The 27,210-nt window shown below is 40.0% G+C and overlaps 1 protein-coding gene and 1 long non-coding RNA gene across 3 annotated transcripts in view; one reads left to right on the forward strand and one right to left on the reverse strand.

Moving 5' to 3' along the window:
- Nucleotides 1-205: 205 nt before the first annotated feature.
- Nucleotides 206-3,378, forward strand: LOC133608805 (uncharacterized). Its single transcript, XR_009815631.2, has 3 exons — nucleotides 206-418; nucleotides 2,975-3,141; nucleotides 3,232-3,378. It is a non-coding gene; the product is annotated as an uncharacterized lncRNA (long non-coding RNA).
- Nucleotides 3,379-4,646: 1,268 nt separating this feature from the next.
- The window catches only part of LOC133608795 (calcium homeostasis modulator protein 2-like), a 28,987-nt gene continuing 6,423 nt past the window's right edge, over nucleotides 4,647-27,210 (reverse strand). For both annotated transcript variants that reach the window (XM_061964337.2, XM_061964347.2), the window contains one exon: nucleotides 4,647-5,141. In XM_061964337.2, coding sequence (XP_061820321.1) covers nucleotides 4,722-5,141 — 420 coding nt within the window. In that variant the 3' untranslated portion in view covers nucleotides 4,647-4,721. The remainder of the gene's footprint in view (nucleotides 5,142-27,210) is intronic.

Below are 27,210 nucleotides of genomic sequence, written 5' to 3' on the forward strand. Positions count from 1 at the left end.
TAGTTGCATCTCTCAAGCAATTTTTTATCTTTAGAATACAATAAAACTATGGCTGTCAAAGGTAACGGGATATTAACACGTTAACTATAAGGTCCTTTAACAGCGATCATTTTTTTAAATGCGCGATTAACGTCCTGACTCCTTTTTGACCCTAGACCCGTTCCGTAGGTTGAGGAAATGTAATGACGTCCCGTTAATATGAAGCCACAAGTGTGGAAAATAGCGAGCAGAAATGTACAAAGAAAGCGGGACGTTATAGAACTCTCAGGTCTAAAGGCATGGCAAGTCGTTCTAAGGACAAGACAAGACAATTTTTTTCTTCAATCACGAACGCTACTGGCGAGCTTTGCCGCTTGTAGAGAGGAGGAGCTTCACGTCCGTGTTTACATTGCAGTTGAGTGCATTAAAAACATAAAAGGTAGATTGTTACTCGAACTGCTTTATTGAGATGGAATAAAAGCTCAACAGAAAAAAAAGACGGTCGCGAGGAAGTCTAAAGTCACTTTAATCGGAGACTTTCGTCAAAATATGTCAAGTCTTTTCTCATACCAGTCACACACATCCGGCTTCACAATAGCACACCGCTTCACATCCGGTCTAACCAACAAACAATGAAAAATAGTCCAAAAATACGATTATGCTTTGTCAAAGATGTTTTGTAAAGTTATTCTGTGATATTTCTGGCAGATTGAAATAAAGTGCATTGCAATAGCGGCGGCAATATGATGGCGGTAGACTGTCTTTGAACAAGTCAGCTTTTTATTTTTGTTCACAAATAGTACTGTCGAACTCAATAGACAGAGGCGCGACACACACACACACACACACACACACACACACACACACACACACACACACACACACACACACACACACACACACACACACACACACACACACACGACATCTACATCTTCGAACACTTTCTCTTTCTTGTCTTCTTCGCTCCCACTGAGACTAGGTTTATTTTACAGGCATGCTTGCCACTGCCCTCCGTAGCCCACATCGACTAATCACAGTTCACTACACAATATTACCATCGCTACAGTATTACCTTTTATAACATGTTCTGATTGATAGTCCACAATTACAGAATGCATTACAAATATGATTTACTTTGCAACAAAACAAACATGATTAACTTGCCCAACATGTAATGTACAGAATATCAGAAGCATTTATTCAGGTAGAAATATCACTTTATACATTACCAAACATCGTTGACAATCAGAGCATGATCGTAACAATCCACATTTTGTGTTATCAATGAGTGAAACTGATATCTTAACATGGAAGTGTAGCTCCTCCTCTGAATGCAAGTGCTTCTACAGTAGAAATACAAATGTTGTATTCCTACAAAATACAAAATCTGGCTAAACACCAAAAGTTTTGTATGTCTTTAAAAGCTTGTGTATGTCTTTATTGTGGTGAGCTGTTTAAGAAGGGATATTGTGTTAAAACAACATTAACATTAAAGCAAACTAATTGTCCAGTCATGGTATTAAAACTTCAGAATGATCTGTCTCGGGTACATTTATTAATGATGAAAAATGATATCTATCTGCGATTAATTTTGAGTTATCTATGGCAAACGGTGATTAATCACGATAAAATATTTTAATCGTTTGACAGACCTAAAAAAATCACAAACAAATGTGTCTTCTTGACCCCCATAATGTCAGTTCCCATTTAAGTCAGTTTTACATCGCCATGGACTGTGAGAATGCCAACCAAGAATGGAGCCACTGTACCGAAATTTCCAACCCAAAAATGGACTAACATTTGCAGCTACCCACATGGTCAAGCCAAATGCCTTTGGGACAACATTATTTTTGGTCAGACAAGACAAAGACCAAGCTATTTTGCTTTACCTTTAATTAACAGCCAGACAGCTGATACTTGGACACAGTTGGGTGTTCTCACTAGTCAACAATTTACATAAAGATTAAGCTATTTTGATTTATTTCCAATCAACAGTGAAATGGCAATACTTGGACTCAATTGGGTGTTCCAACAAGACAGCAATATCAAATACATATCAAAACTAGTTTACAAGGGTTTCAGGCAGATTATATTGACTTTCTAGAATGGCTGTCCCAAAGCCTTGACCTCAAACCTATTAAACATTTGCGAACAATGCGTAGAAGCAGTGCAAAAAAAAGCATTTTTTAAAATGCAATAGATGATCGAGAACTGCTGCTGATATTGTCTTCTGAGGGGCAGAAATTATGCCTGTGGAGGTAGGTAAAGAATGCAACCTATACCGCCTGAACAGGGATTTGAACCCTGAATCCCCAAATGAAAAGTCTGATGCTACAGCACTTGAGCTGACCAGGCCCTTTTAACCACTTGAAAAACAATCATTTAAAAAACAAAACTATTCGAATACCTGTGGCAGCATATTTGACCACTATTCTTGGCAGAATTGGTAGAAAAAGCAGGTATTTGATGAGAAAATGTCAAGTTTTTGGAGTTTTAAACAGGGTAAACATTTTATATACAGGCTCAAATACATCCATACAGCCAGCTGAATATTTTAATTAGAGGTGCGGAATGCTCTAGAACAGGGGTGTCAAACTAATTTTAGATTGGGGGCAACATGGAGAGAAATCTACTCCCAAATGGGCCGGACTGGTAAAATCCCGGCACGATAACTTGAAAATATAGACAACTTCAGATTGTTTTCTTTGTTTAAAAATAGAACAAGCACATTCTGAAAATGCACAAATCATAATGTTTTTTTTTTTATACTTACAGGTTATGGTTAATAGTATTCTACCTTTATTTGTCCTTATTTATACTTTCTGAGTATATTATGTGATAATGTTCATCAGTCATCTCATTGGTGTTCATTTTCAATCTATCAAGATAAAAAAATTATATAAAAACCTAATTATAGGAATTTCCTCGACTGGTGCACTAACATAATGTGTTTTTGTCACGGCGCGGGCTCGAACCCGCTTTTCTCCGGCAGCTGGGTCTGCCAGCACCTCCGCTGGCAGCGCACCGAGACACGCCCCTGCTCGCACTGGCCGCTCGCACTGCCCGCATCAGCAATCAACACACCTGGGACTGATGAGGGCGAGCTGTATTTAAACCAGTGGACCCAAGGATCTTCGCCGGAACTTAGTCTTCTGTACTGTAAGCCGATAACCCAGCTTTATGCTCTCTCTCTCTCTCTCTGCGTTTTCCCCTTCGTGTTTCATTGTTCTTCCTTGTCGTCCTCCCCAGCAATCTACCTTCGTCCCCGCGTGATCGAGCTGTGCGCCTCGACTTCCCTTTTGGACTTTGGACTGCCACCCTTGATCCTCGACCCCTCGCATGGACACGGACTCTGACGCCTCTCTCTCGCCCTGGATCATCTGCCTGCCCCACAGACTGCCTTCCTGCCTTGTTCCTTCTCCTTGTTTTTTTTTAAATATTTCTTTTTACATATGTAGCATAATCTACAAAGATAAAAATAATTGCTTTTGCGACATCTCGTAGACACATTTAGAACAGCAGTTTCTTTCATTAAAAAAAATTTGGCTCATTTTTATATTTAGCAAACTCTTCCCGTGGACCGGATAAAACCTGTTCGCGGGTGTTACGTTTGACATCCCTGCTCTAGAACATGCTGTAAGTTGACAGGACCAAGCTCTGCTAACTTTTTGTAGTTGTCACAATCAACTGCAGCGGGTAGATGCTATTGGATCCGCCAATACTATATACAATAAGAAAGTCAAAGGAACTGAGTTGAGAGCTGAGTAGGAGTACAAGTTGACAGAATCTTTTCGTGCCATTTCAAAACAAATGCAGAGTCCAGCAACATTAGTTTAAACAATTGTATATAAGTCAAATGTGTTAGATTCCATCATTTTCATTGTAAATAAAAACTACATTTAACTTAAAGCACAAGGTGAAACCTATAAGAAGTATATAAAACCAATAAATACTAAGAAAATATATCATCATCTTACATACTTCCCATCATGACACACATGCATGCAAGCAAATAGTGCCTAAAGAAATGCAATCATCAGGAGGGCGGTCCCCGCATCTGTGACATCTTCCCAAGGTTTCGTCTTTTTACCTTTTTGGACTTTTGGAGTTTTTCCTTGTGAGTTCAGATCAGGGGATGTTGTGGTTTGTGCAGCCCTTTTAAGGGACTTGTGATTAAGGGCTATTTAAATAAACTTTCATTGATGGATTGAGTAATCATAAAATAAGACATTTCTGTAATTAAAACAAGTATTGCAATTGACTTTGCTGGGTGGTTTTAGCTTGCTAACAGCTTTGACTTTTGCTTCATCAGGACAAATTCCATGCTTGATAATGTGATGTCCAAGATAGTTTGGTCCCTGGCATGAGCTGTAGCTTCTCAGATAGCTCTATGTCACAAATTCCAATGACCAATATGTCGCGCATATTGTCATTCTTAGCATCGGCAAATGCACAGTTCAATGCTAGTTCATGCAGACTTCATATATATTCTTCCGCAATATCTTCAAGAATCTTCCGACACCGTGAAGTATTATTTAAAGTATTCCAAAACCTGGTCTAACATTGTTGAGCTCTATTAAGAGGACTAAAGAGGACGCTTGGCTGATGACTTCACTTGAATTACTACGTCTTGTAATCCACATATAACATAGTACCATACGACACAGTAACAAGCAAAACAAGTAAACCGAGTTTCAACTGTCTGAAATGCACATGAAAGAAAAATGATGTAGACTATGCTAACTAATAAAAACCTCCATTTCTTTATCAAAACCTTCTACATTGTTGTCCGTAGAGTATGTTGCCCATTTATTGAGCCTGCTGTAAAGAGGTAGATTGTTTTTCTCCCTGTAGAGGTAGACACCTGTCACTCTGTTCCACTCCCTGCTACAAATGGGCTTGACGGCAGTCTGGTATTCGGCAATTTGTTCCTTCTCCGCCTTCTCCAAAGCCACAAAACCAAAGAAGTTTTCAATGTGTTTCGAGGCCATGACGTTGGCGTGGACCTCTGCTGTGCGTTGAAAGAGTTCCTTTTCTCTGGAGCGATACTTGGACCAGTATTCCTCCTGCTGGTAGCCAAGGGGCGAACAGCATCGTTTGAAACACATCACCAGGAACACCGTCAGAGCCATTCCAGCCAGGATCATCCAACCTATCAGCTGAAAACACAAACAAACCTAATTAATGCTGAGCTGTGTTGTTTTGGGGTTAGTCTACTTTTCTGTATAATTATGTGTGAATGTAATATCAGCATTCACACATTAAATTCTGCATCACTATGTGATTCATCTTATAATTATAATTTTTATTCTGGCTTTTTATTTTACTTATGAATTTCATTACTTGAAGCCCTCTTGGAAATTCTCAAACTAACGTTTTATGACAGCATTTTAGCTAATGTTGTATATTTAAAACTATAAATCAAAGATTTATTAACTTGGTGCCATCTTGAAAGTTTGCTAACTGCTAATGTTAACATTAACATGCTAACTATTTTAGATAAATTTGCAGTTATACACATAAAAGTCACATTTTTTATTACTTGACACTAGCACACTAATTTTTAGCATGTTAGAATTCTGACTTCTGAAGCTAGTTTTGTACATTAAAACCTAAATAATGTGAATTTTGTCACTTGACGCTATCTTGCTGGCATGTCAGTCCTAGCATGTTAGCATTAACAATAACTTGCTATTTTTTTTTAACTTATTTTGCAGGTATACACCTAGGAGTCATACTTGTTGCCTGACACTATCTTGCTCGCATGTGCTAAATGTTGACATTTCAGTATGCTAAAAATAACATACTAACTTATTATCTCAATTTACAGATATATATTACACCTAAGAGTCATATATTTTTCATTCCTGTTTTTTATTCCACTAAATTCATTCCACTATTCATTTGACATTTCAAGAGTCATACATTTTATTTCAGCTTTAGCTCTTCAACATTCAACCCATTCGTAAATTAATATTCAATCTACACATTTCTGCATTTATTCTACATTCTAACAGCTTTTCAGTTTAGCTTCAGCTCTTCACCATTCAAACTATTCCTACATTAATTGTACTTATTTTAACATTTATTCAACATTTCACATGTCAAGTTGACCAGGTTTGTACAGAACAATTTACGCCCGTGTTTAGATTAGATTAATTGTGTCAAATGCTTTTGTTGGATCCATAAACACTGCAGCTGCACACTAGCATATAGTTGAATTTATATCTGTCAGTAGACTCCATGTACAAGCACTAAAAACTACAACAAAAGATGACTGGGAGAAGACACCGTCGAATAGGAAGCACGTAAATAGGACTGCCCACAAAACAGCGCATCCTCAAAATACGGTCAGAAAGCGGCTTGAAGGTGGTCTGTAAAATATAATCTATGCAGAATTTTGACCAAAGAACCACTATTGCATGTTATGTAGACCACAAGGAAGTAAAAACAATTTTAAAATGACCTCTTTAAAATATCGTATTTTTCGGATTATACGGCGCACTTAAAATCCTTTCATTTTCTCAAAACTCGACAGTGCGCCTCATAACCCGGTGCACCTAATGTACGGAACAATTTTGGTTGTGCTTACCGACCTCGAAGCTATTTTACTTGGTACATGGTGAAATGATAAGTGTGACCAGTAGATAGGCAGTCACACATAAGAGATACTTGTCGACGGCAATATGACTCAAGTAAACAACACCAACATTTTATATGTTCCCTTGAAAATATAGAACATTACACACAGCGCTCAAAAATCTATCAAAATGTTTTAGTACGACTTTGGTAAGCTATGAAGCCGCACCGCTTGACGGGTTGTCAACATACGAGTATTATTATGGTGTGTGTATAAGGTAAGACATATTATCTGACCTTTTTTTTCGCAATATTATGCAAAAGCAACATTTCTTACCTTCTGGTACCCGCTGATCTGTATTTGGGATCTGCATAAGTCCTGAAAATTTGCGCATGTCCGCCTTTGTATTCGACAAGCTTCTTCTTTTTCTCTATCTTCTTGTTAAGGTACATTCCTCCTCCGCTGTTGCCATTTCTAATATAAAGTAGCAAAAAGTTCTTACTTATATCTAGCAGTAAACTCGCCATGAAAGCGCTAAAACATACCGGGGTAGTGAGTTTCCATTATTCACCCAAGGAACTTTAGTTAGTAGAGTTCTGGTCGGATGCTTTTTCACGAGACACATTTCCAGCGTTGTTATTGCACGAGTGAGCCACGGAGGAGGAGATGTTATTGATTTAAGTAAAGTCTGAATGTCATTAAAACAGTTAGCTGCATCTTTTGACACTTCTTCCACTCCCGTCCTTGCACGCTACACCGCTACAACAAACATGACGGAGAAAAGACGCTACCAAAGGTGAGCCACGCAAATAAGACCGCCCACAAAACGGCGCATCCTGAAGCGACTGTCAGAAAGCGGCTTGAAGATGATCTGTAAAACATAATTTATGCAACATTTTGACCAAAGAACACCACCATTACATGTTATGTAGACCACAAGTGTTTTCAATTTAGAAAAAAAAAAAAAAAAAAATGACCCCTTTAATGCGCCCTATAATCAGGTGCGCCTTTTGTATGAAAATAGACCTGACGAGACCCGCTCATTGGCAGTGCGCTTTATAATCCGGTGCGCTCTATGGTCCGGAAAATACGGTAGGTCTTACTTCCGTCCTATATGTATTATAATACATCAGGGGTGCCCATTAGGTCGATCACAAGCTACCGGTTGATCGAGGAGGGTGTGTCAGCCGATCACTAGGCCTAAAAAAAATTGACCTTAAAATTACAGATCATCAATCTTCACTATGACGTCACTTTCGTCACTTAAATTGACATTCACGACACCCGAAGATCTTGTGAGATGACGCTGGCTGCTGTGAGCTTAGTATGAAAAACAAAATACGACTATATCCCTGAAATGTATGTTTGTATCCCTAGCCGCGTTCTTTGTTCAGACAGCAGCAACACTTCCTTGGTATTAGCCATGTCAATGATACAAAATGTGGATTAATACGATCATGCTTTGATTGTCAAACATGTTGTTGGTGTGATATGTGACATTTCCACACGGATAAATGCTGTTGATCATCTGTACATTTCGTGTTGTACTTACCGTATGTTCTGACATCGCTGCACAAATTATGCTTCTCTATTGTATACGGTGTGACATTGCAAAGCGGTCGGCCAGCCTGCTACTGTTTGTAAATTACATTAATAACATCCTGTTGTTTGATTTTTATTATTATTATTTGTTTCATCTTCTGATAGATTAAAATATACCACAAATCCAATGGGAACAACAATGATGTCCAATGTAGATACCAATGTCTACCCAATTCCATGTAAAAAAACCAAAAAAAACATTACGTATTTTATGCCAGAAAATGTGTGTCTATTTTCCTCAAACTATGTTTGTAACATCATGTGGATCATTTACAGACTCAGCCTTATACAAACCTTGCAAAGTTGGACTCATTTTATTAATCGCAGATGAAGTTATAGGGGATACATAATATTTCAGCATATTTGTGTGCTGTCAGTAAATGTGTCTCCCCTCTATTTTGCTTAAATGATGTACAAACATTAAGTGGGTTACTTTACACTTTAGTAGCATCTACAGCAGGGGTAGGGAACTTACGGCTCTAGAGCCAGATGTGGCTCTTTTGATGACTGCATCTGGCTCTCAGTTAATCTTAGCTGGCATTGCTTAACACGATAAGTAATGAATAATTCCGCTTCTAATCACAGTGTTAAAAATAACGTTCAAAATATAAAACATTCTCATGCATTTGAATCCATTCATCCGTTTTCTACCGCACCTGTTCAAGAAAGAACAATGTAATTAAAAATAATTAGAGACTTATTATGCTCTAAAAATGTTGGTCTTACTTAAAAAATGCACGCATTTAGTTGTCCATCCATCCATCCATTTTATACCGCTTGTCCCTTTCTGGGGTCACGGGGGATCACTGGAACCTATCTCAGCTGCAGTCGGGCGGAGGGCGGGGTACACCCTGGACAAGTCGCCACCTCATCACAGGTCCAACACAGATAAACAGACAACATTCACACTCACATTCACACACTAGGGCCAATTTAGTGTTGCCAATCAACCTATCCCCAGGTGCATGTCTTTGGGGGTGGGAGGAAGCCGGAGTACCCGGAGGGAACCCATGCAGTCACGGGGAGAACATGCAAACTCCACACAGAAAGATCCCGAGCGCAAGATCGAACCCCGGACCTTCGTATTGTGAGGCAGATGCACTAACCCGCATTTAGTTGTATTCAGTGTTAAAAAATATGATATGGCTCTCACGGAAATACTTTTTAAAATATTTGGCTTTCATGGCTCTCTCAGCCAAAAAGGTTCCCGATCCCTGATCTACAGCTTAACTTCTACATTTGGATTTATTTTATTAATTACAGAAAAAGTTATTAGGGGATACATATTATTTCAGCATATTTGTGTGCAGACAGAAAATATGTCCCCGAATGATGTACTAACATCATGAAGGCTACTCGTACACAATTACCAGCATTTACTTGTACATTTGGACTCATGTTATTAATCACAGAACAAGTAAGTAGGGAATACATCATATTTCAGCCTATTTATTTTCTTTTTCTTGCAAGAGGTTTCATATAATGCTAAACTTTTAAAACAATAATGAAAGGGTAATTATTGATCTTGTCGAAAAAAAAAATACACTTTAATATTGTTTGAACAATGACAATGATTATTGTTATAATATTCATACAAACAATAACATTATTACTCACAATTTGTTATTGGGCAACAACACAAGTTAAAGATAAATAAGGACATTTAACACAACAAACATATTGGCTCAACAGTTTAACAAGAACAAATCTAAACATATGCACAAGGACTGTCAAAATTAACGATTTAAGTCATGTAATTAATCACAAACAAATATATCGCATTAATCAACAAGACACTTAGATTAATTATGTAATTTATTTTGAGCATAAAATCTTATTTACCTTAACTATGCGGTCAGTGATCAGATCAATGCATACGTCAGTACAAAAATGAGTGAGGAAACTCCGACTGGTGTGCTGGCTGGAAAATTTCACTCCAAATATCACGAAAAAACTTTAGATAAAACTGTTTATAAAAAAGTTTAGTGCAAATAAATGACATGCATTCATGTAAAATGTTTGAAAACTTTCCTGGATGACATTCCGATGATAAAATTGCATTTGTGTAAAAATATTGGGGGCTTTTCTTGAGCAAATTTTAATTATGCAAGCGAATATTCACCTGTGATTATTCATGATTAATCCAAATTCTAAAATGTGATTAATCTGATAAAAAAAACAAAAAAACATTTGACAGCACTACTAAGAACATTTTCATGCGATACAAATGAAACCCTCTTCTGTTAATGGTGGGCCTTGAAGGCATTCTTGGAGGACACATCGCAGATGCATGACATCACATTGAATCTGAGAGACAAAGAATCTACGGTAAGTTTAAACAAAAAAGTATTTTTTAAGATACCCTACATTGTTATTGTTGAACAGTATTACGTCACAAATATAATTCCAGGTGGAGCAAAAATACAAATAAAAAAATAATCCTTGGTACATCAGTGTGCCATTTTTGATTAAAAACACACTGAATTGCTTGAAGTACCAAATTCACGTATGAGTGATGTTCATGTTCTCCACAAAAGTGGCATTTGTCTGCCAGGTCATCTATTAAAATTGAAGAAAACGGAAAACATATGTGCATATGTGATACTGTCATGCACCAACATTGTCCTAATAATTGGGTAACTTGATAGTATTTACTATGACTAACAGTTTTACTGGATTTTAATGGATTCATGAAATCATTTTTTTCCCCTACCAGTTTCCAGGAGAAGGGTAGCTGCAATATCCAGTCTCAGTCTGTTTATTACAGGTTTTGTGGCAGTCTTTTAGGGTTAGGGTTAGCTTGTGGTTTTTTTAAAGGTAAAACTGTATTATATTATATATTATCAGTGATGGGCAGTAACATATGAGGGGCCGTTAGGGACATTATTCAGAATTACCTCTTACATACACTACTGAAATGCTCTCACACAAACAACTGAAATCTTTTTCTTTTATACACACTACTGAAACACTCTTATAAACACTACTGAAATGCTCTTACATACACTACTGAAATGCTCTCACATAAACAACTGAAATGTTTTTCTTTTATACACACTACTGAAACACTCTTATAAACACTACTGAAATGCTCTTACATACACTACTGAAATGCTCTTATAAATACTACTGAAACACTCTTATAAACACTACTGAAACACTCTTACATACACTACTGAAACACTCTTATAAACACTACTGAAATGCTCTTACATACACTACTGAAACACTCTTATAAACACTACTGAAATCCTCTTACATACACTACTGAAACACTCTTATAAACACTACTGAAATGCTCTTACATATACTACTGAAACACTCTTATAAACACTACTGAAACACTTTTATAAACACTACTGAAACATTCTTACATACACTACTGAAACACTCTTATAAACACTACTGAAACATTCTTACATACACTACTGAAACACTCTTATAAACACTACTGAAACATTCTTACATACACTACTGAAACACTCTTATAAACACTACTGAAACATTCTTACATACACTACTGAAACACTCTTATAAACACTACTGAAACATTCTTACATACACTACTGAAACACTCTTATAAACACTACTGAAATGTTTTTGTCTCACGCACACACACACACACCTGGAATTATTTTTCACTAGTATGTATACCGTAAACGGATTTCACCTGTGTGTGTGTGTGCTTTTTACACGTCCGTGTGAGAGACAACAATTTCAGTAGTATGTGTGCAAAGATATCAGTTATGTGTATGAGCGCATCTTACCAGTGTGTATGCAAGCATTTTACCAGTGTGTGTAAGAGCATCTTACCAGTGTGTATGCGAGCATTTTACCATTTTACCAGTGTGTGTAAGAGCATCTTACCAGTGTGTGTAAGAGCATCTTACTAGTGTGTGTGAGCGATGTTGCATTCCGGTTCCGGTCACCAATAATCCCCGCCCCTTTTCAGACAAGTTTTTTTTTTTTTTTTTTTTTTTTTTTTAAAGCCAAGTTGTTGACAAAATGTCTGCCGACAAGTAGCTTAACCGAGGCGGGAGCTCCACTTCATAATTTGAGGGCTTCAGCGGAGAATATAAGAACACTTTCAATGCAACAAGGGTCGGGCTGCCGCCGTGGGTCGCCCCTGCAGGACGCGGCACCTGAGCGGCCACACAGGTGTCTTTCTCCTCCCGACAGCCAAGCAGCCTGGAGCAAATGTTACCTTGCGAGTTTACACTGCAGCATCATCAAGTGCAACGTTTCAGTTCATGGACATCGAAGCAAGAGGAGGAAAAGGTAATTAGACATTATTTATTTCTAAATGATTGTTGAATCCCTCGAAATGTAAGGCGACATGGCATTGTAGTGCGCTACAATGGTAACATGTCGAAATGTGAGTCACGTCGTGGTACGTCAGTAGCTAATCAAATACTAATGATAATGGATTACAATTATTTAGCGTTTTTCTATCGACTTGATAAGGGGTCCCTAAACTACGGCCCGCGGGCCGGTTACGGTCCACCAAAGTCCAACATCTGGTCCGCTGGAAAAAAAAAAGTTGTATTATTATTTTCAATCTGTCTTTTCTAATCCATTTTTTGGTGTCCCCTAGCCGCTCAGGCAAATCATATTGTCTAAAAATGCATTTCCCTGTATGACTTATATTGTCTTGGCTGTTTTCATGTGATCTGATTGTTACATTCTTATTCCAGAGTCACCACACAGCTGCGTGACCATTTCAACAAGGACAGAATAAACAACCTCTGGATTCATGGAACTTCTCTGCACACAAATATATTAATTGGAATATTCAATCAATTTCACATAGAAACATTGTGATTATTATTTTCAACAGTGTGTTGAAAACAACCTTTTTTGGCTCAGAAAGGTTCCTTATGTCTTATTATTCATATGCTTTCAATACTTGTCGGTGTGTAATTCCAGACATAGATGTAAACATTAATGAGACAACAATGAACATTTTTCAACAAGTGAACCCACTTGAAAATGATGGCAACTATGGAATAGACATTTTCACTTCAATTCTGCACTTTATTCAGTGAACAATATGTGATATATAAGGTTTGTTAAAATGTTTTCTTCTCTTGTGCAGTGTATTCTGCAAATTAACATTTTGTAAAAAATAAATAAAGGAACCTGTTATACAGACATATATGAAGTTGCCCACTTTATTATTGCAAATATCAAAATAACACTGCAATATGTTTGTGCTGTAAACATTTATGTTTCTACCGTTGAGGTTTTTAAGTTATTTTATGTTCTGACGAGTAATGTCATCCAGCCCCCACCATCACACACACTTTGTCAAAATCTCCCCAAACTTGTCCCAAATGTTTGTGCTACACAATTTTTTTGTCTTATGATTATTGTATTTAGGCTAGGTGTAAATATTAACACATTAACTTAAACTATAATTTTAGACAAACAATATATATTGTCTGACTACAAGAAGCATTGAAAAGTATATAAATAATAAGGCATAACAGGGGCATCACTAGCTTTTAAGGACAGGGGGGGCTTAGCCCCCAGGAGATGCACAGGATGCGAGCGAACGTAGCGCACGAGCAAAACACTTCACAAACGGCTAACAAAGACTTATAAATAATTCATTGTTATTATTATTTCAGTCGGTTTATTTTCAATCTGTGTTCAGTACAACAACAAACATGGCTTTGCACAGTGATATTTTGTTTACAGCATCAACAAGAAACAATTACTTGCATGATCCTTCAAGATACACTGAAACACAATGAAAGTGGTGGCATTAGCCTTTATGTTATTAATTCACAACATAGAGGCTAATGCCACCACTTTAGCTCACAATACAATAATTGTTTGTTCCCAAATATTTTGAAGTTGCACAGATTACATTTTGGGCACATACCTGTATGTGACTAAAATGGTTGTAAATTAAAGCCCTGGAAATATTACTTAGTTACTTGAATTAAAATAATATCTGGATCGGGATAATTTGGCTTAAATATAATATAATATATATATAATATATATATATATATATATATATATATATATATATATATATATACATATATATATATATATATTATGGCAAGCCGTTAAGGAAATTAAATATATATGGAAGTCTGAATAGAAATGAGAAAGGTTTATATATACTGTAAATAAGAAAGACTTATAGAGTCCGTCTGCTGATCTGAAAAAGAGCCAAAGCTGTCAAAGAGTTGAGGGATCATCTTCAAAGTGCAATGCTGAAACAAATAATGCAAACAATAAAATGTAACTTCCAGGGCTTGAGATTAACGTAGTCCCGGGGACGGTAAAAAAAATGCACGTGACGAAATGAAATGCTCCCCGGGACAATGGCTTTTAACCATTGTTTTTCTTTTTCTTTTTATGTATTTATTAATTTTACATTTGATATTAAATGTCTTGGTTTTTCCTCCCTCTGAAAATACAATACAATAAAACAAATATATTTAATGATGTTTTTTTCATTATTTTAACAATAGGATAATGTATATTACTTTATATAGACTCTACCAGAAACACAAAACTTAAAAACTAAATTATTTACAATTGCAGACACAAGGTTTCGTGCAGCTTCACTCATTGTAAAGGAAGACAGAAGTCCACGCAGGAGAAAAATGACTACAAAGATGGTGTCTGGGTTTTTCTTATATAGATATATATATATATATATATATATGCAAGGTCGCAAAGAAAATGCGGACTGGATTTTGAGTGATGTGGGCATTTTCTATATGAACAAGTGGAATGGATTGGATACCGACGCACTAAAGGGGCTCTCTACCTTACGCTATGAAGTGAGGGGAAACTGAGTGAATAATGACAGGTTATATAATTATTTATTTAAACTCATATTCGGGCCACTTTATAATGAATATGTCGGCATGTATTTGTAAAAAAAATAAAAAAAAATTGTCCCCTAATTATTTAGGGGGGCTTAAGAATATTTTAGGGGGGCTTGAGCTGTTACGATCCGCTGCACGGATCATAGTTTGTTTATGTTTCTCGTCACATATGTTTTCAGCACATTTGATTTTGTTTGTGTTCAGTTGCCATGTCAGCTGATTACTTTCACCTGCCTCTGGTTAGTGTTCGGGACGCGCACCTGTTGCCCGGGCACTAATCAGAGGGCTATTTAGTCTTTGCTCTGGCCTCACTCTGTCTGGCTTCGTAGTTTGTTCCCATACAACTGTTAACGACTACTTTGATTCTGCTAGCTTTTCACGCTATGCTATTTTTTTCCTGCTAGCTCCCACGCTAGTCCTTTTGTTTTGCCTTTTGTGCTACATGCATGTTTTTTGTTTATCCATCATATGATTTGTATTTAAAATAAATCATTTTCCTACCTGCAAGCTGTGTCCGAAGCCGTCTGCATCCTTGGGAGAACCACACCCGCATCACTATGCGACCTAGTCGTCTCAGTACGAAGCCAGCAAGAAACAATTCTCCCGCACTGGCTAACGAGGAGTTGGACGAAGGTACGCTCATGGTGTTGCGAGCGATGGAAGCCGAGACGCTTCGCTATTCGACGGAGGAGAGGTCGAATCTCATGTGGGGACCTGGAGGCTCTCTTATCCCCATCGATTCCCTCTGGTCGGAAGACATTGCCGCTACACCGCAGTACTGTGCGCGCCGTCAAAGACGGAAGCCGGCCAGGAGGTCTTTCCCTCGCCGCCAAGACGCGCCGCTCCTGCAAACTCCTCCCCCGGACCGAAGCAAGCTACATGCAGCTCAAACTCCCCCTCCTCAGATGTTTGGCAACCCCATCGACCACTTCGCCAAAAAATTCTCCGATTGGGCTGTAAGTCACATGGACAGTTGCAACAGTGATGTCATTTCATTGGCGCCTCCCGAAGAGGTAACTCCGCCCACTTCTGATGACATCATTGAACAAGAATTTTTTTCCCCCTCTTCTAATTCTTTCTGTCAGCCAATACCAAATGATTTTCATTCTAAGATAAAACATTATCAGGACATTTTTGCTAAGTGTAAATCTAGTCAGTCACATTCTGATTTTCAAACTCCACCTCCAGTGACTTTGTTTCCACCCCCAGTGACTATTGCTCCGCCCACTGCACATATTTTTTCCCCCTGTGCTCCCACCCAATCTCAAGTGAGGAGTAATAATAGTCAATTTGGACAATTTAAAGAAGAGTATACCCCCCTCCATACCTCCCCCCACCCACCCTTGAAGACGGTTCCAAACCGCAAAGAGCGCGTCTGGTATCCGCGTCTTGAGGGGGGGGGCTAGTACTGGGAACTGTGCTAGTGCGGTGGCACAACTTCGGCGTACTAAGCCGCAACCACCTGCACGGCCACCGCCACCAGTTTTTCGGCGTGCTAAGCCGCAACCTCCTGCACGGCCACCGCCACCAGTTTTTCGGCGTGCTAAGCCGCAACCCCCTGCACGGCCACCGCCACCAGTCTTTCGGCGTGCTAAACCGCAACCTCCTGCAAGGCCACCGCCACCAGTCTTTCGGCGTGCTAAACCGCAACTTCCTGCAAGGCCACCGCCACCAGTCTTCCGGCGTGCTAAACCGCAACCTCCTGCACGGCCACCGCCACCAGTCCTTCGTCCTGCTAAGCCACAACCGCCAGCTAGGCCACCTCAAGCTGCACCTCGGCTAGCACCTGTTCCTGCACCTCGGCTGACACACCAAGCTTCGTCTCCAGTACCTCCACCACGCCAAGCTCCACCATGCCAAGATCCAAGGCTGGTTCCCACACCAGCGCCGGCTCCAAGGCTGGTTCCCACACCAGCGCCGGCTCCAAGGCTGGTTCTCACACCAGCGCCGGCTCCAAGGCTGGTTCTCACACCAGCGCCGGCTCCAAGGCTGGTTCTCACACCAGCACCGACTCCAAGACCAACCCCTGTCCCGGCTCCAAGGCTGGTTCCCACACCAGCGCCGGCTCCAAGGCTGGTTCCCACACCAGCGCCGGCTCCAAGGCTGGTTCCCACACCAGCGCCGGCTCCAAGGCTGGTTCCCACACCAGCGCCGGCTCCAAGGCTGGTACCCACACCAGCGCCGGCTCCACGGCTGGTACCCACACCAGCGCCGGCTCCAAGGCTGGTTCCCACACCAGCGCCAGCTCCACGGCTGGTACACACACCAGCGCCGGCTCCACGGCTGGTACCCACACCAGCGCCGGCTCCACGGCTGGCGACGACGTCTCCTCCTGCCTCCACGGCGACGACGTCTCCTCCTGCCTCCACGGCGACGTCGGCTCCTCCTGCCTCCACGGTGACGTCGGCTCCTCCTGCCTCCACGGCGACGTCGGCTCCTCCTGCCTCCACGGCGACGTCGGCTCCTCCTGCCTCCACGGCGACGTCGGCTCCTCCTGCCTCCACGGCGACGTCGGCTCCTCCTGCTTCCACGGCGACGTCGGCTCCTCCTGCTTCCACGGCGACGTCGGCTCCTCCTGTTTCCACGGCGACGTCTGCTCTCTCCTCGTCTTCGTCTCAGCGACCTCGAGTGGTCTGGCTGCGCAAGCGGCGCTCTCGGAGGTTTGTTTATGGACGCCAGTGGCGCAAACAGCAGCGACACCCGAGACGTAGTCGTAGAACTCTCCGGCTGGTGAACTTCTGGCGCCACTCACGCCCACCTTCTCGGCAGCCATGAATGTGGCCTTTCCGTGGTCGCCCGCCTCGCCTGCGGCAGCGGCGTTCCACTCGCCGCCGCCACCTGAGTCTTCCCCGGTGGATTCGGGGACACGTGGCCTGGCGACCCACCACCAAATCCTCCCTCCACCCTCCCTTGACTCTCGAACTATTTCTTGTTTTTTGGGTTCTAGTTTTATTTAGTGTCAAGGGACATCTGGAATCTGTCCTTTAAGGGGGGGGTACTGTTACGATCCGCTGCACGGATCATAGTTTGTTTATGTTTCTCGTCACATATGTTTTCAGCACATTTGATTTTGTTTGTGTTCAGTTGCCATGTCAGCTGATTACTTTCACCTGCCTCTGGTTAGTGTTCGGGACGCGCACCTGTTGCCCGGGCACTAATCAGAGGGCTATTTAGTCTTTGCTATGGCCTCACTCTGTCTGGCTTCGTAGTTTGTTCCCATACAACTGTTAAAGACTACTTTGATTCTGCTAGCTTTTCACGCTATGCTATTTTTTTCCTGCTAGCTCCCACGCTAGTCCTTTTGTTTTGCCTTTTGTGCTACATGCATGTTTTTTGTTTATCCATCATATGATTTATATTTAAAATAAATCATTTTCCTACCTGCAAGCTGTGTCCGAAGCCGTCTGCATCCTTGGGAGAACCACACCCGCATCACTATGCGACCAAGTCGTCTCATGAGCCCCCCTAAAACAGGCCTAACAACGCCAATGAGGCATAAGGAACCTTTTTTGAGCAAAAAAAAAAGGATATTTAATATGTTTATGTGAAATTGATTGAATATTCCAATTAATATATTTGTGTGCAGAGAAGTTCCATGAATCCAGAGGTTGTTTATTCTGTCCTTGTTGAAATGGTCACGCAGCTGTGTGGTGACTCTGGAATAAGAATGTAACAATCAGATCACATGAAAACAGCCAAGACAATATAAGTCATACAGGGAAATGCATTTTTAGACAATATGATTTGCCTGAGCGGCTAGGGGACACCAAAAAATGGATTAGAAAAGACAGATTGAAAATAATAATACAACTTTTTTTTTTCCAGCGGACCAGATGTTGGACTTTGGTGGACCGTAACCGGCCCGCGGGCCGTAGTTTGGGGACCCCTTATCAAGTCGATAGAAAAACGCTAAATAATTGTAATCCATTATCATTAGTATTTGATTAGCTACTGACGTACCACGACGTGACTCACATTTCGACATGTTACCATTGTAGCGCACTACAATGCCATGTCGCCTTACATTTCGAGGGATTCAACAATCATTTAGAAATAAATAATGTCTAATTACCTTTTCCTCCTCTTGCTTCGATGTCCATGAACTGAAACGTTGCACTTGATGATGCTGCAGTGTAAACTCGCAAGGTAACATTTGCTCCAGGCTGCTTGGCTGTCGGGAGGAGAAAGGCACCTGTGTGGCCGCTCAGGTGCGCGTCCTGCAGGGGCGACCCACGGCGGCAGCCCGACCCTTGTTGCATTGAAAGTGTTCTTATATTCTCCGCTGAAGCCCTCAAATTATGAAGTGGAGCTCCCGCCTCGGTTAAGCTACTTGTCGGCAGACATTTTGTCAACAACTTGGCTTTAAAAAAAAAAAAAAAAAAAAAAAAAAACTTGTCTGAAAAGGGGCGGGGATTATTGGTGACCGGAACCGGAATGCAACATCGCTCACACACACTAGTAAGATGCTCTTACACACACTGGTAAGATGCTCTTACACACACTGGTAAAATGCTCGCATACACACTGGTAAGATGCTCTTACACACACTGGTAAAATGCTTGCATACACACTGGTAAGATGCGCTCATACACATAACTGAAATCTTTGCACACATACTACTGAAATTGTTGTCTCTCACACGGACGTGTAAAAAGCACACACACACACAGGTGAAATCCGTTTATACATACTAGTGAAAAATTATTCCAGGTGTGTGTGCGTGTGTGTGTGTGCGTGAGACAAAAACATTTCAGTAGTGTTTATAAGAGTGTTTCAGTAGTGTATGTAAGAATGTTTCAGTAGTGTTTATAAGAGTGTTTCAGTAGTGTATGTAAGAATGTTTCAGTAGTGTTTATAAGAGTGTTTCAGTAGTGTATGTAAGAATGTTTCAGTAGTGTTTATAAGAGTGTTTCAGTAGTGTATGTAAGAATGTTTCAGTAGTGTTTATAAGAGTGTTTCAGTAGTGTTTATAAGAGTGTTTCAGTAGTATATGTAAGAGCATTTCAGTAGTGTTTATAAGAGTGTTTCAGTAGTGTATGTAAGAGCATTTCAGTAGTGTTTATATGAGTGTTGCAGTAGTGTATGTAAGAGCATTTCAGTAGTGTTTATAAGAGTGTTTCAGTAGTGTATGTAAGAGTGTTTCAGTAGTGTTTATAAGAGTGTTTCAGTAGTATTTATAAGAGCATTTCAGTAGTGTATGTAAGAGCATTTCAGTAGTGTTTGTAAGAGTGTTTCAGTAGTGTGTATAAAAGAAAAACATTTCAGTTGTTTATGTGAGAGCATTTCAGTAGTGTATGTAAGAGCATTTCAGTAGTGTTTATAAGAGTGTTTCAGTAGTGTGTATAAAAGAAAAAAATTGCAGTTGTTTATGTGAGAGCATTTCAGTAGTGTATGTAAGAGGTAATTCTGAATAATGTCCCTAACGGCCCCTCATAGTAACAGGCTTCATGTAGCTAAACTACGTAGTTTAACTACATCTTGGTGGTAGCTTAGCTACTTTTTTAAGGAGTAGCTTTTCCTGTAGCTTAGCTACTATTAGACCCATCTAACGAAGTAGCTTACATACAATCTAAAAGCTACAAAGACAAAATAGACAGAGAGTAGACGTTGGGGGAATTATTGTAATGGGATGACACATAGAGGGTGACTGCAGGAAGACTTCAGATGCCTTATGGTAGCAAAACAGTGTGTCTCTGTTTACGTAGAGACACACTGTTTCAATCCAGGTAAAAAAAAAAACAATGAGAAAATCCAATGACCTGGATGAAAGAGAACATCCATACATACGGATAACATCAATGATGATTGGTTGGTGTTTGTATGATGAGTCACAATTGGCTAAGTTTAGGGCGAAAAAATATGAAATGACCAAGCAGAGGCAAGATAAGGCGGGTCATCAAAACGAGTGAGCAAAATAATAACATGTCACATGACGACGAGGGAGTCTGAGACAGAGGGACGCTTCAAGCTGACGACTCAAAACCCCCCCAAAAAACCTTGAATATAGTAGAGAAATTCCCTACGGCAAATTAGATTTTTCCTTTAGTGGTGAAGATGACGTGCAGGAAACCCACAACAATGTGTATCCAAGGCCCTATTTAGACAAATGTATGCATTTAGAGAAAACAACACCCAAAACCTTAGTTTTTAGTTGTTAACTCCGTAAACCAAAATCATAACTGCTCTCTTCATCTAAGACGTCCAACACACATTTAGGAACACACATTAATGTGAGTTGAGTTCATGACAAGTTTTACTGCACATAACTATTACTAATCTGTTCCCAAACAACACACAAGTCATTGTTTTTTTGTGTTTTTTTGTCAAGCTATAGATAAATGCTGTTTTTTTGTTTTACTGTAGATAGACAAAATAAAAAAAATTATAGGGCTGGGCCAAAGAAAATGCAAACTGAATAAATACATAGAGTGTGGTGCGGGGACTCCTCGAGGTAGATGTAGTGTGTCCCCAGCTAAATGACAGAATGACAGGTAATGGAACCTTGTTGGGTCCAGTTGTACACTCTCAGTTATATTAACATTGATATTATACATGAGGGCCCATAGATAGAAATGTTGTTGAATGTAGCTTTGGTGTAGCAAGCTACTTTTACATTTAATTGAGAGTAACTTGTAGCTTGGCTAACTACATTTTCCAAGTCGCTTGCTCATCACTGTATAGCAGTGTTTTTCAACCTTTTCTGAGCCGAGGCACATTTTTTTCATTGAAAAAATCCCAAGGCACACCACCAGCAAAAAACATAAAAAAATTAAACTCAGCACCCGATATTGACAGTGAAAAGTCGTTTTCGCAATTGTTGAATACAAATTCTAACCATAACCAACCATGCACTGCAGCTCTTGTCTCAAAGTAGGTGTACTGTCACCACCTGTCACATCACGCTGTGACTTATTTGGAGTATTTTGGTGTTTTCCTGTGTGTAGTGTTTTAGTTCTTGTCTGGCGCTGCTATTTTGTTGTTGATTGTCATGTCATGTAGTGATGTACTTTGTGGACGGTGTCTGCTGCGCTACACGCTGTAAGTCTTTGCTGTCATCCAGCATTCTGTTTTTGTTTACTTTCTAGCCAGTTCAGTTTTATTTTCGTTTTGCGTAGCCACCCCTAAGCTTCCATGCCTTTTGTTTATTTTTGGTTTAAGCATTAGACACCTTTTTACCTGCACGCTGTCTCCCGCTGTCGCCTGCATATTGTGATCACGACACATCATGTTCCTGACGTCTACAAAGCAATTAGCTACCTGCTGCCACCTACTGATATGGAAGAGTATTACACGGTTACTCTGCCGATCTCTTGACATCACAAATAATTACTAGTTTGCAAATAATATTTTTAACCCAATTAGGTGAAATTACATAATTTACCACGGCACACCAAACAATATCCCACGGTACACTAGTGTGCCGCGGCACAGTGGTTGAAAAACACCGCTGTATAGTATACACTGTCAGAAGATGTTGAGCCAGGAGAAATAGAGTATGCAGGATCATTTTGCGCAAACACAATACATTTAAGCTTCTGGAAGATACATTTGTCAATCCACATCTGGCAACCTTGACTGATATGTTTTCTGGGCGCACATATACTGAAATATGCTGTATTCCTTTTAATTAAATGAGTCAAAATGTACAAGCTTAGTTGTGAATGTGTACAGAAAAAATCAACATGATGTTATTACAATGTGTACAGAGTAACCTTCATGATGTTAGTACATCATTTGAGGAAAATAGACAGGGGACATATTTTCTGGCGGCACACAAAAAATGCTAAGTCTGTACATAATAAGCCACATGTTAGAACATAGTTTGAGAAAAATAGATGATATAAATAAGTAATGTTTACATTTTTTTTTTACATGGATATGGGTCTACTCTGCAGTGTTGTTCCCATTGGATTTGTGGTATCTTTTAATCTATCAGAAGATGAAGTAAATAATAATAAAATTCAAAATTAAACTACAGGATGGTATTAATGTAATTTCCAGACAGTTGCAGGCTGACCGACCACTTCGCAATATTACACTGTATACAATAGAGAAGCATAATTTGTGCAGCGATGTCAGAGCGTAAGTACAACACGATAAGCATTTATCTGTGTGTAAATGTCACATGTAACACCAACAACATTTTTGACAATCAAAGCATGATTGTAATAATCCACATTTTGTATCAGTCTGACATCGCCAATAAGTAGCCTCCGGGTCTGCAGACACATACTATTACGGCAGGTGTTTTGGAATATTTCAGGGATACAGAATTTCCTTACCGGCCATCAAGAGTTTAAAGACCAACAGCACACTTCCTGTCTTCACAATAAGTGTGCTGCTCCATACTTCCTGCGCTAACAAAATAAAAGTCTCAGAAAACTTGCATACAAGCTTGCGAGCTACGGAGTTAACTCCAATGTATTTCTGGTAGGGATGTCCGATAATGGCTTTTTGCCGATATCCGATATTTCGATATTGTCCAACTCTTTAATTACCGATACCAATATCAACCGATACCGATATCAACCGATATATACAGTCGTGGAATTAACACATTATTATGCCTAATTTGGACAACCAGGTATGGTGAAGATAAGGTACTTTTTTTTAAAAATTAATAAAATAAAATAAGATAAATAAATTAAAAACATTTTCTTGAATAAAAAAGTGTTAAGATTGATCTGCGCTCTTGCTCTGTGTAGTACTGTGTATCTTTGTTCAAAGGTTGAATGTTATAGCGCATGTTCCCCACTTGGGGCGCTCTGGTGCTGGTGAGTTATATTCAAGAAGAAGAAGAATAATAAAGTCTCCTCGTGTGAGAGGACGATGAACAGACTCGATGAAAGTGTCATTCATGTGCACGCAGAAAAGAACTCCACGAAGCTCAAACACCTTAACAGGTTATGGTGCCCAGGAACCCCAGAGATTCCAGCCAACTCAAGCAAACAAGGCCAGGTAGCGTTGAGTCGACGCACGGACAGAGAAGCCAAGAAAGTTTGCAGGTGTGGACTTGAGCTAACAGAGGAGAACTGCTTGACCAAGGATAAAGGTATTGCAAACGTGAAGTATTACACGGAGCATAAAAGTGACTTTAGCCAATAAAGTAGCATGTACCCTCGAAGAAGAAGTAACCGCAGTAAAGTTTGAGCTAATTAGCATAGCATAGTGCTAAAGTGCGGAGCTTAAACAAATATGGCGGCTCGTACTACTGGAGCAGTATCCCCGCAACTGTACTTTGATGGATCCGAAAGCAAGTATGACCTTTGGGAAGCAAGATTTTTGGGACACTTACATATTTTAAAGTTGAAAGACACTGTTCTAAATGAACCAGTAGGAGAAGAGCAAGCAGCAGCGGACAGAATAAAGAATCCAGACTGCTATGCAGAGCTCATCAGGTTGATCGATGATAAAAGCTTGTCTTTAATAAGACATGATGCTGCATACGATGGCAGGAAAGCACTGAAAATACTGAGGGACCATTACTCAGGAAAAAGCAAGCCACGAATAATCAACCTGTACACGTCCTTGACAAAACTACGGAACGCAGACAGAGAGTCAACTACGGACTACATCATCAGAGCAGAAAACCTGATTACAGCACTTCGTGATGCCGGTGAGACTCTCAGTGATAGTCTGATCATAGCCATGATTCTTGGAGGCCTACCTGACTCTTACAAGCCATTAGCTGTACATGTAACGCAAAATGAAGACAATGTGACATTTACAGATTTCAAAAGAAGATTACGTATTTACGAAGAGTCAGAGAAAATTAGTACTGCTGAGCCAACAGACAATGTGATGAAAACGTTCACAAAACAGGATAGAAATATCCAGAAGAAGTACACCAGCAGCACTAAAAGTAGAAGTGAAGATGGAGATCTGACATGTTTCAAATGTGGATTAAAAGGACACAGAGCAAGAATGTGTATCCGAAAAGTGTGGTGCAACTTTTGTAAGAGCAACACACACCAAGAAACCATATGCAAAAAGAAAGATAAACGAGACAATGTCAGAAAGGTTACTGATGAACAATCCAGTGATTACCTCTTCAAAGCAGCACAAGAAGAAAGTGAGTCAGCACCCAAAATAAAGATGAAAGGCATTATGGTGGATGCAGGAGCGACATCCCACATTGTAAATGATGTAAATAACTTTACAAGCTTTGACAACACTTTTCAACCAGAGACTCATTCAGTGGAACTAGCTGATGGGACAAGATGCAGTGGAATGGCCCAAGGAAGAGGAACAGCAACGATACATCTAGTGGACAGCGATGGACGACAGCACAGGGCACAACTACGAAATGCTCTGTACATGCCCTCATATCCCCACAACATCTTTTCAGTGGCGAGAGCAGCCGACGGAGGAGCAACCATAACTTTCAAGAAAGGAGAGAGCCACATGATCACTAAAGATGGTAACAGATTTAACATAAACGAAAATGAGAAGCTATATTATCTACCAACTGTTGATGCAAATGAAGATCAGTGTAAAGTTTGTCATGACGTACAAACATGGCACGAGATTCTAGGGCACTGCAACTATGATGATGTAATCAAACTCCAAACTGTGGTCAAAGGTATGGTAATTAAGGGAAATGTTGTTAAGCCAGATCAGATGTGTGAAATATGTACAAAAGGCAAGTTTACCCAAACGAGAAATAGGGAGCTAGATGCTAAAGCAAATAAACCCCTGGAGTTAATCCATACAGACCTAGCAGGGCCAATGAAAACTGAGAGCATAGAAGGACACAAATACGCACAATGTTTCACAGATGACTATTCAGGTGCTGTATTAGTATATTTCCTTAAGTCAAAAAGTGAGGCAATTGCTGCAACAGAAAAGTTCTTAGCAGATGTAGCACCCTATGGAGATGTGAAGTGTATACGTTCAGACAACGGCACTGAGTTTACAAACAGAGAGTTCCAAATGTTACTAACAAAGAACAAAATAAGACATGAGACGTCAGCGCCTTATTCGCCACACCAAAATGGCACAGCAGAGAGAGAATGGCGAACACTGTTTGACATGGCTAGATGCTTACTGATAGAAAGCAAACTACCAAACTATTTGTGGAACTATGCCATTCAAACAGCAGCACATGTTAGAAACAGGTGTTACAATAGACGGACAAAGAAAACAGCATATGAGTTACTTACAGGAAAAGTACCAAATGTGTCACAAATGCAAAAGTTTGGGTCTACATGTTTTAGTTACAAACAAGAAAAAGGAAAACTAGACTCCAAAAGTGAGCAGGGCATTTTCATAGGATATGATAAAAACAGCCCAGCCTTCCTTGTATATTATCCAGAAATGGAAAAGGTCCAAAAGATCAGATTGGTGAGATTCGCAACCAAAACAAGTGTAGAGAGAGAGACACAAACTTTGGAGCCATACGCAGGACATGACATTGGCAACAGAGACAATGCAGTCTGTGACTGTGACCAGAAGGATGAGGACAGAGTTCAACCTGAAAACAAAACTGAGGATTTAAATGAGCAGGAAGATGTGGAACACTCAGCGGCAAATGCTGAAACAGAAATCAGAAAGAATCCATTCAGGATAAAACAAAAGCCAGCTTATTTACAAGATTTTGAGACTGATGATTCATTGGACAGATTACAAACATGCGTTGATTTCTGTTATCGAGCAGTTTGTGACATTCCAGAAACTTATCAGGAAGCCGTGTTATCATCCAAGTCAATGCACTGGAAAAACGCCATGGATGAGGAGATGAACTCACTAGTGGAAAATGACACATTCCAGTTGACTGACTTACCACCAGGTAAGCGAGCTTTAAAAGCGAAGTGGGTTTATGCACTCAAAACAGACACAGATGGATCTAATAAATATAAGGCGAGATTTGTTGCCAAAGGATACGACCAGAAAGTAGGAACTGATTACGAAGAGACGTTTTCACCGACAGCTGACATGTTAAGTGTAAGAATTCTCATGCAGAAGGCGGCACAGGAGGACCTAATCTTACATCAGATGGACGTGAAGACCGCGTATCTGCACGCACCCATAGACTGTGAAATCTATTTAGAACAACCACAAGGATACGAGAAAAACTCTAACACTGGTGAAAAACTGGTATGTAAACTGAACAAATCATTGTATGGACTCAAACAGTCGGGCAGAAACTGGAATACAGTGTTACACACCCATTTATGTGAAAATGACTTTGTG

The sequence above is a fragment of the Nerophis lumbriciformis genome, linkage group LG02, assembly GCF_033978685.3.
Source record: "Nerophis lumbriciformis linkage group LG02, RoL_Nlum_v2.1, whole genome shotgun sequence".
Taxonomy (NCBI): domain Eukaryota; kingdom Metazoa; phylum Chordata; class Actinopteri; order Syngnathiformes; family Syngnathidae; genus Nerophis; species Nerophis lumbriciformis.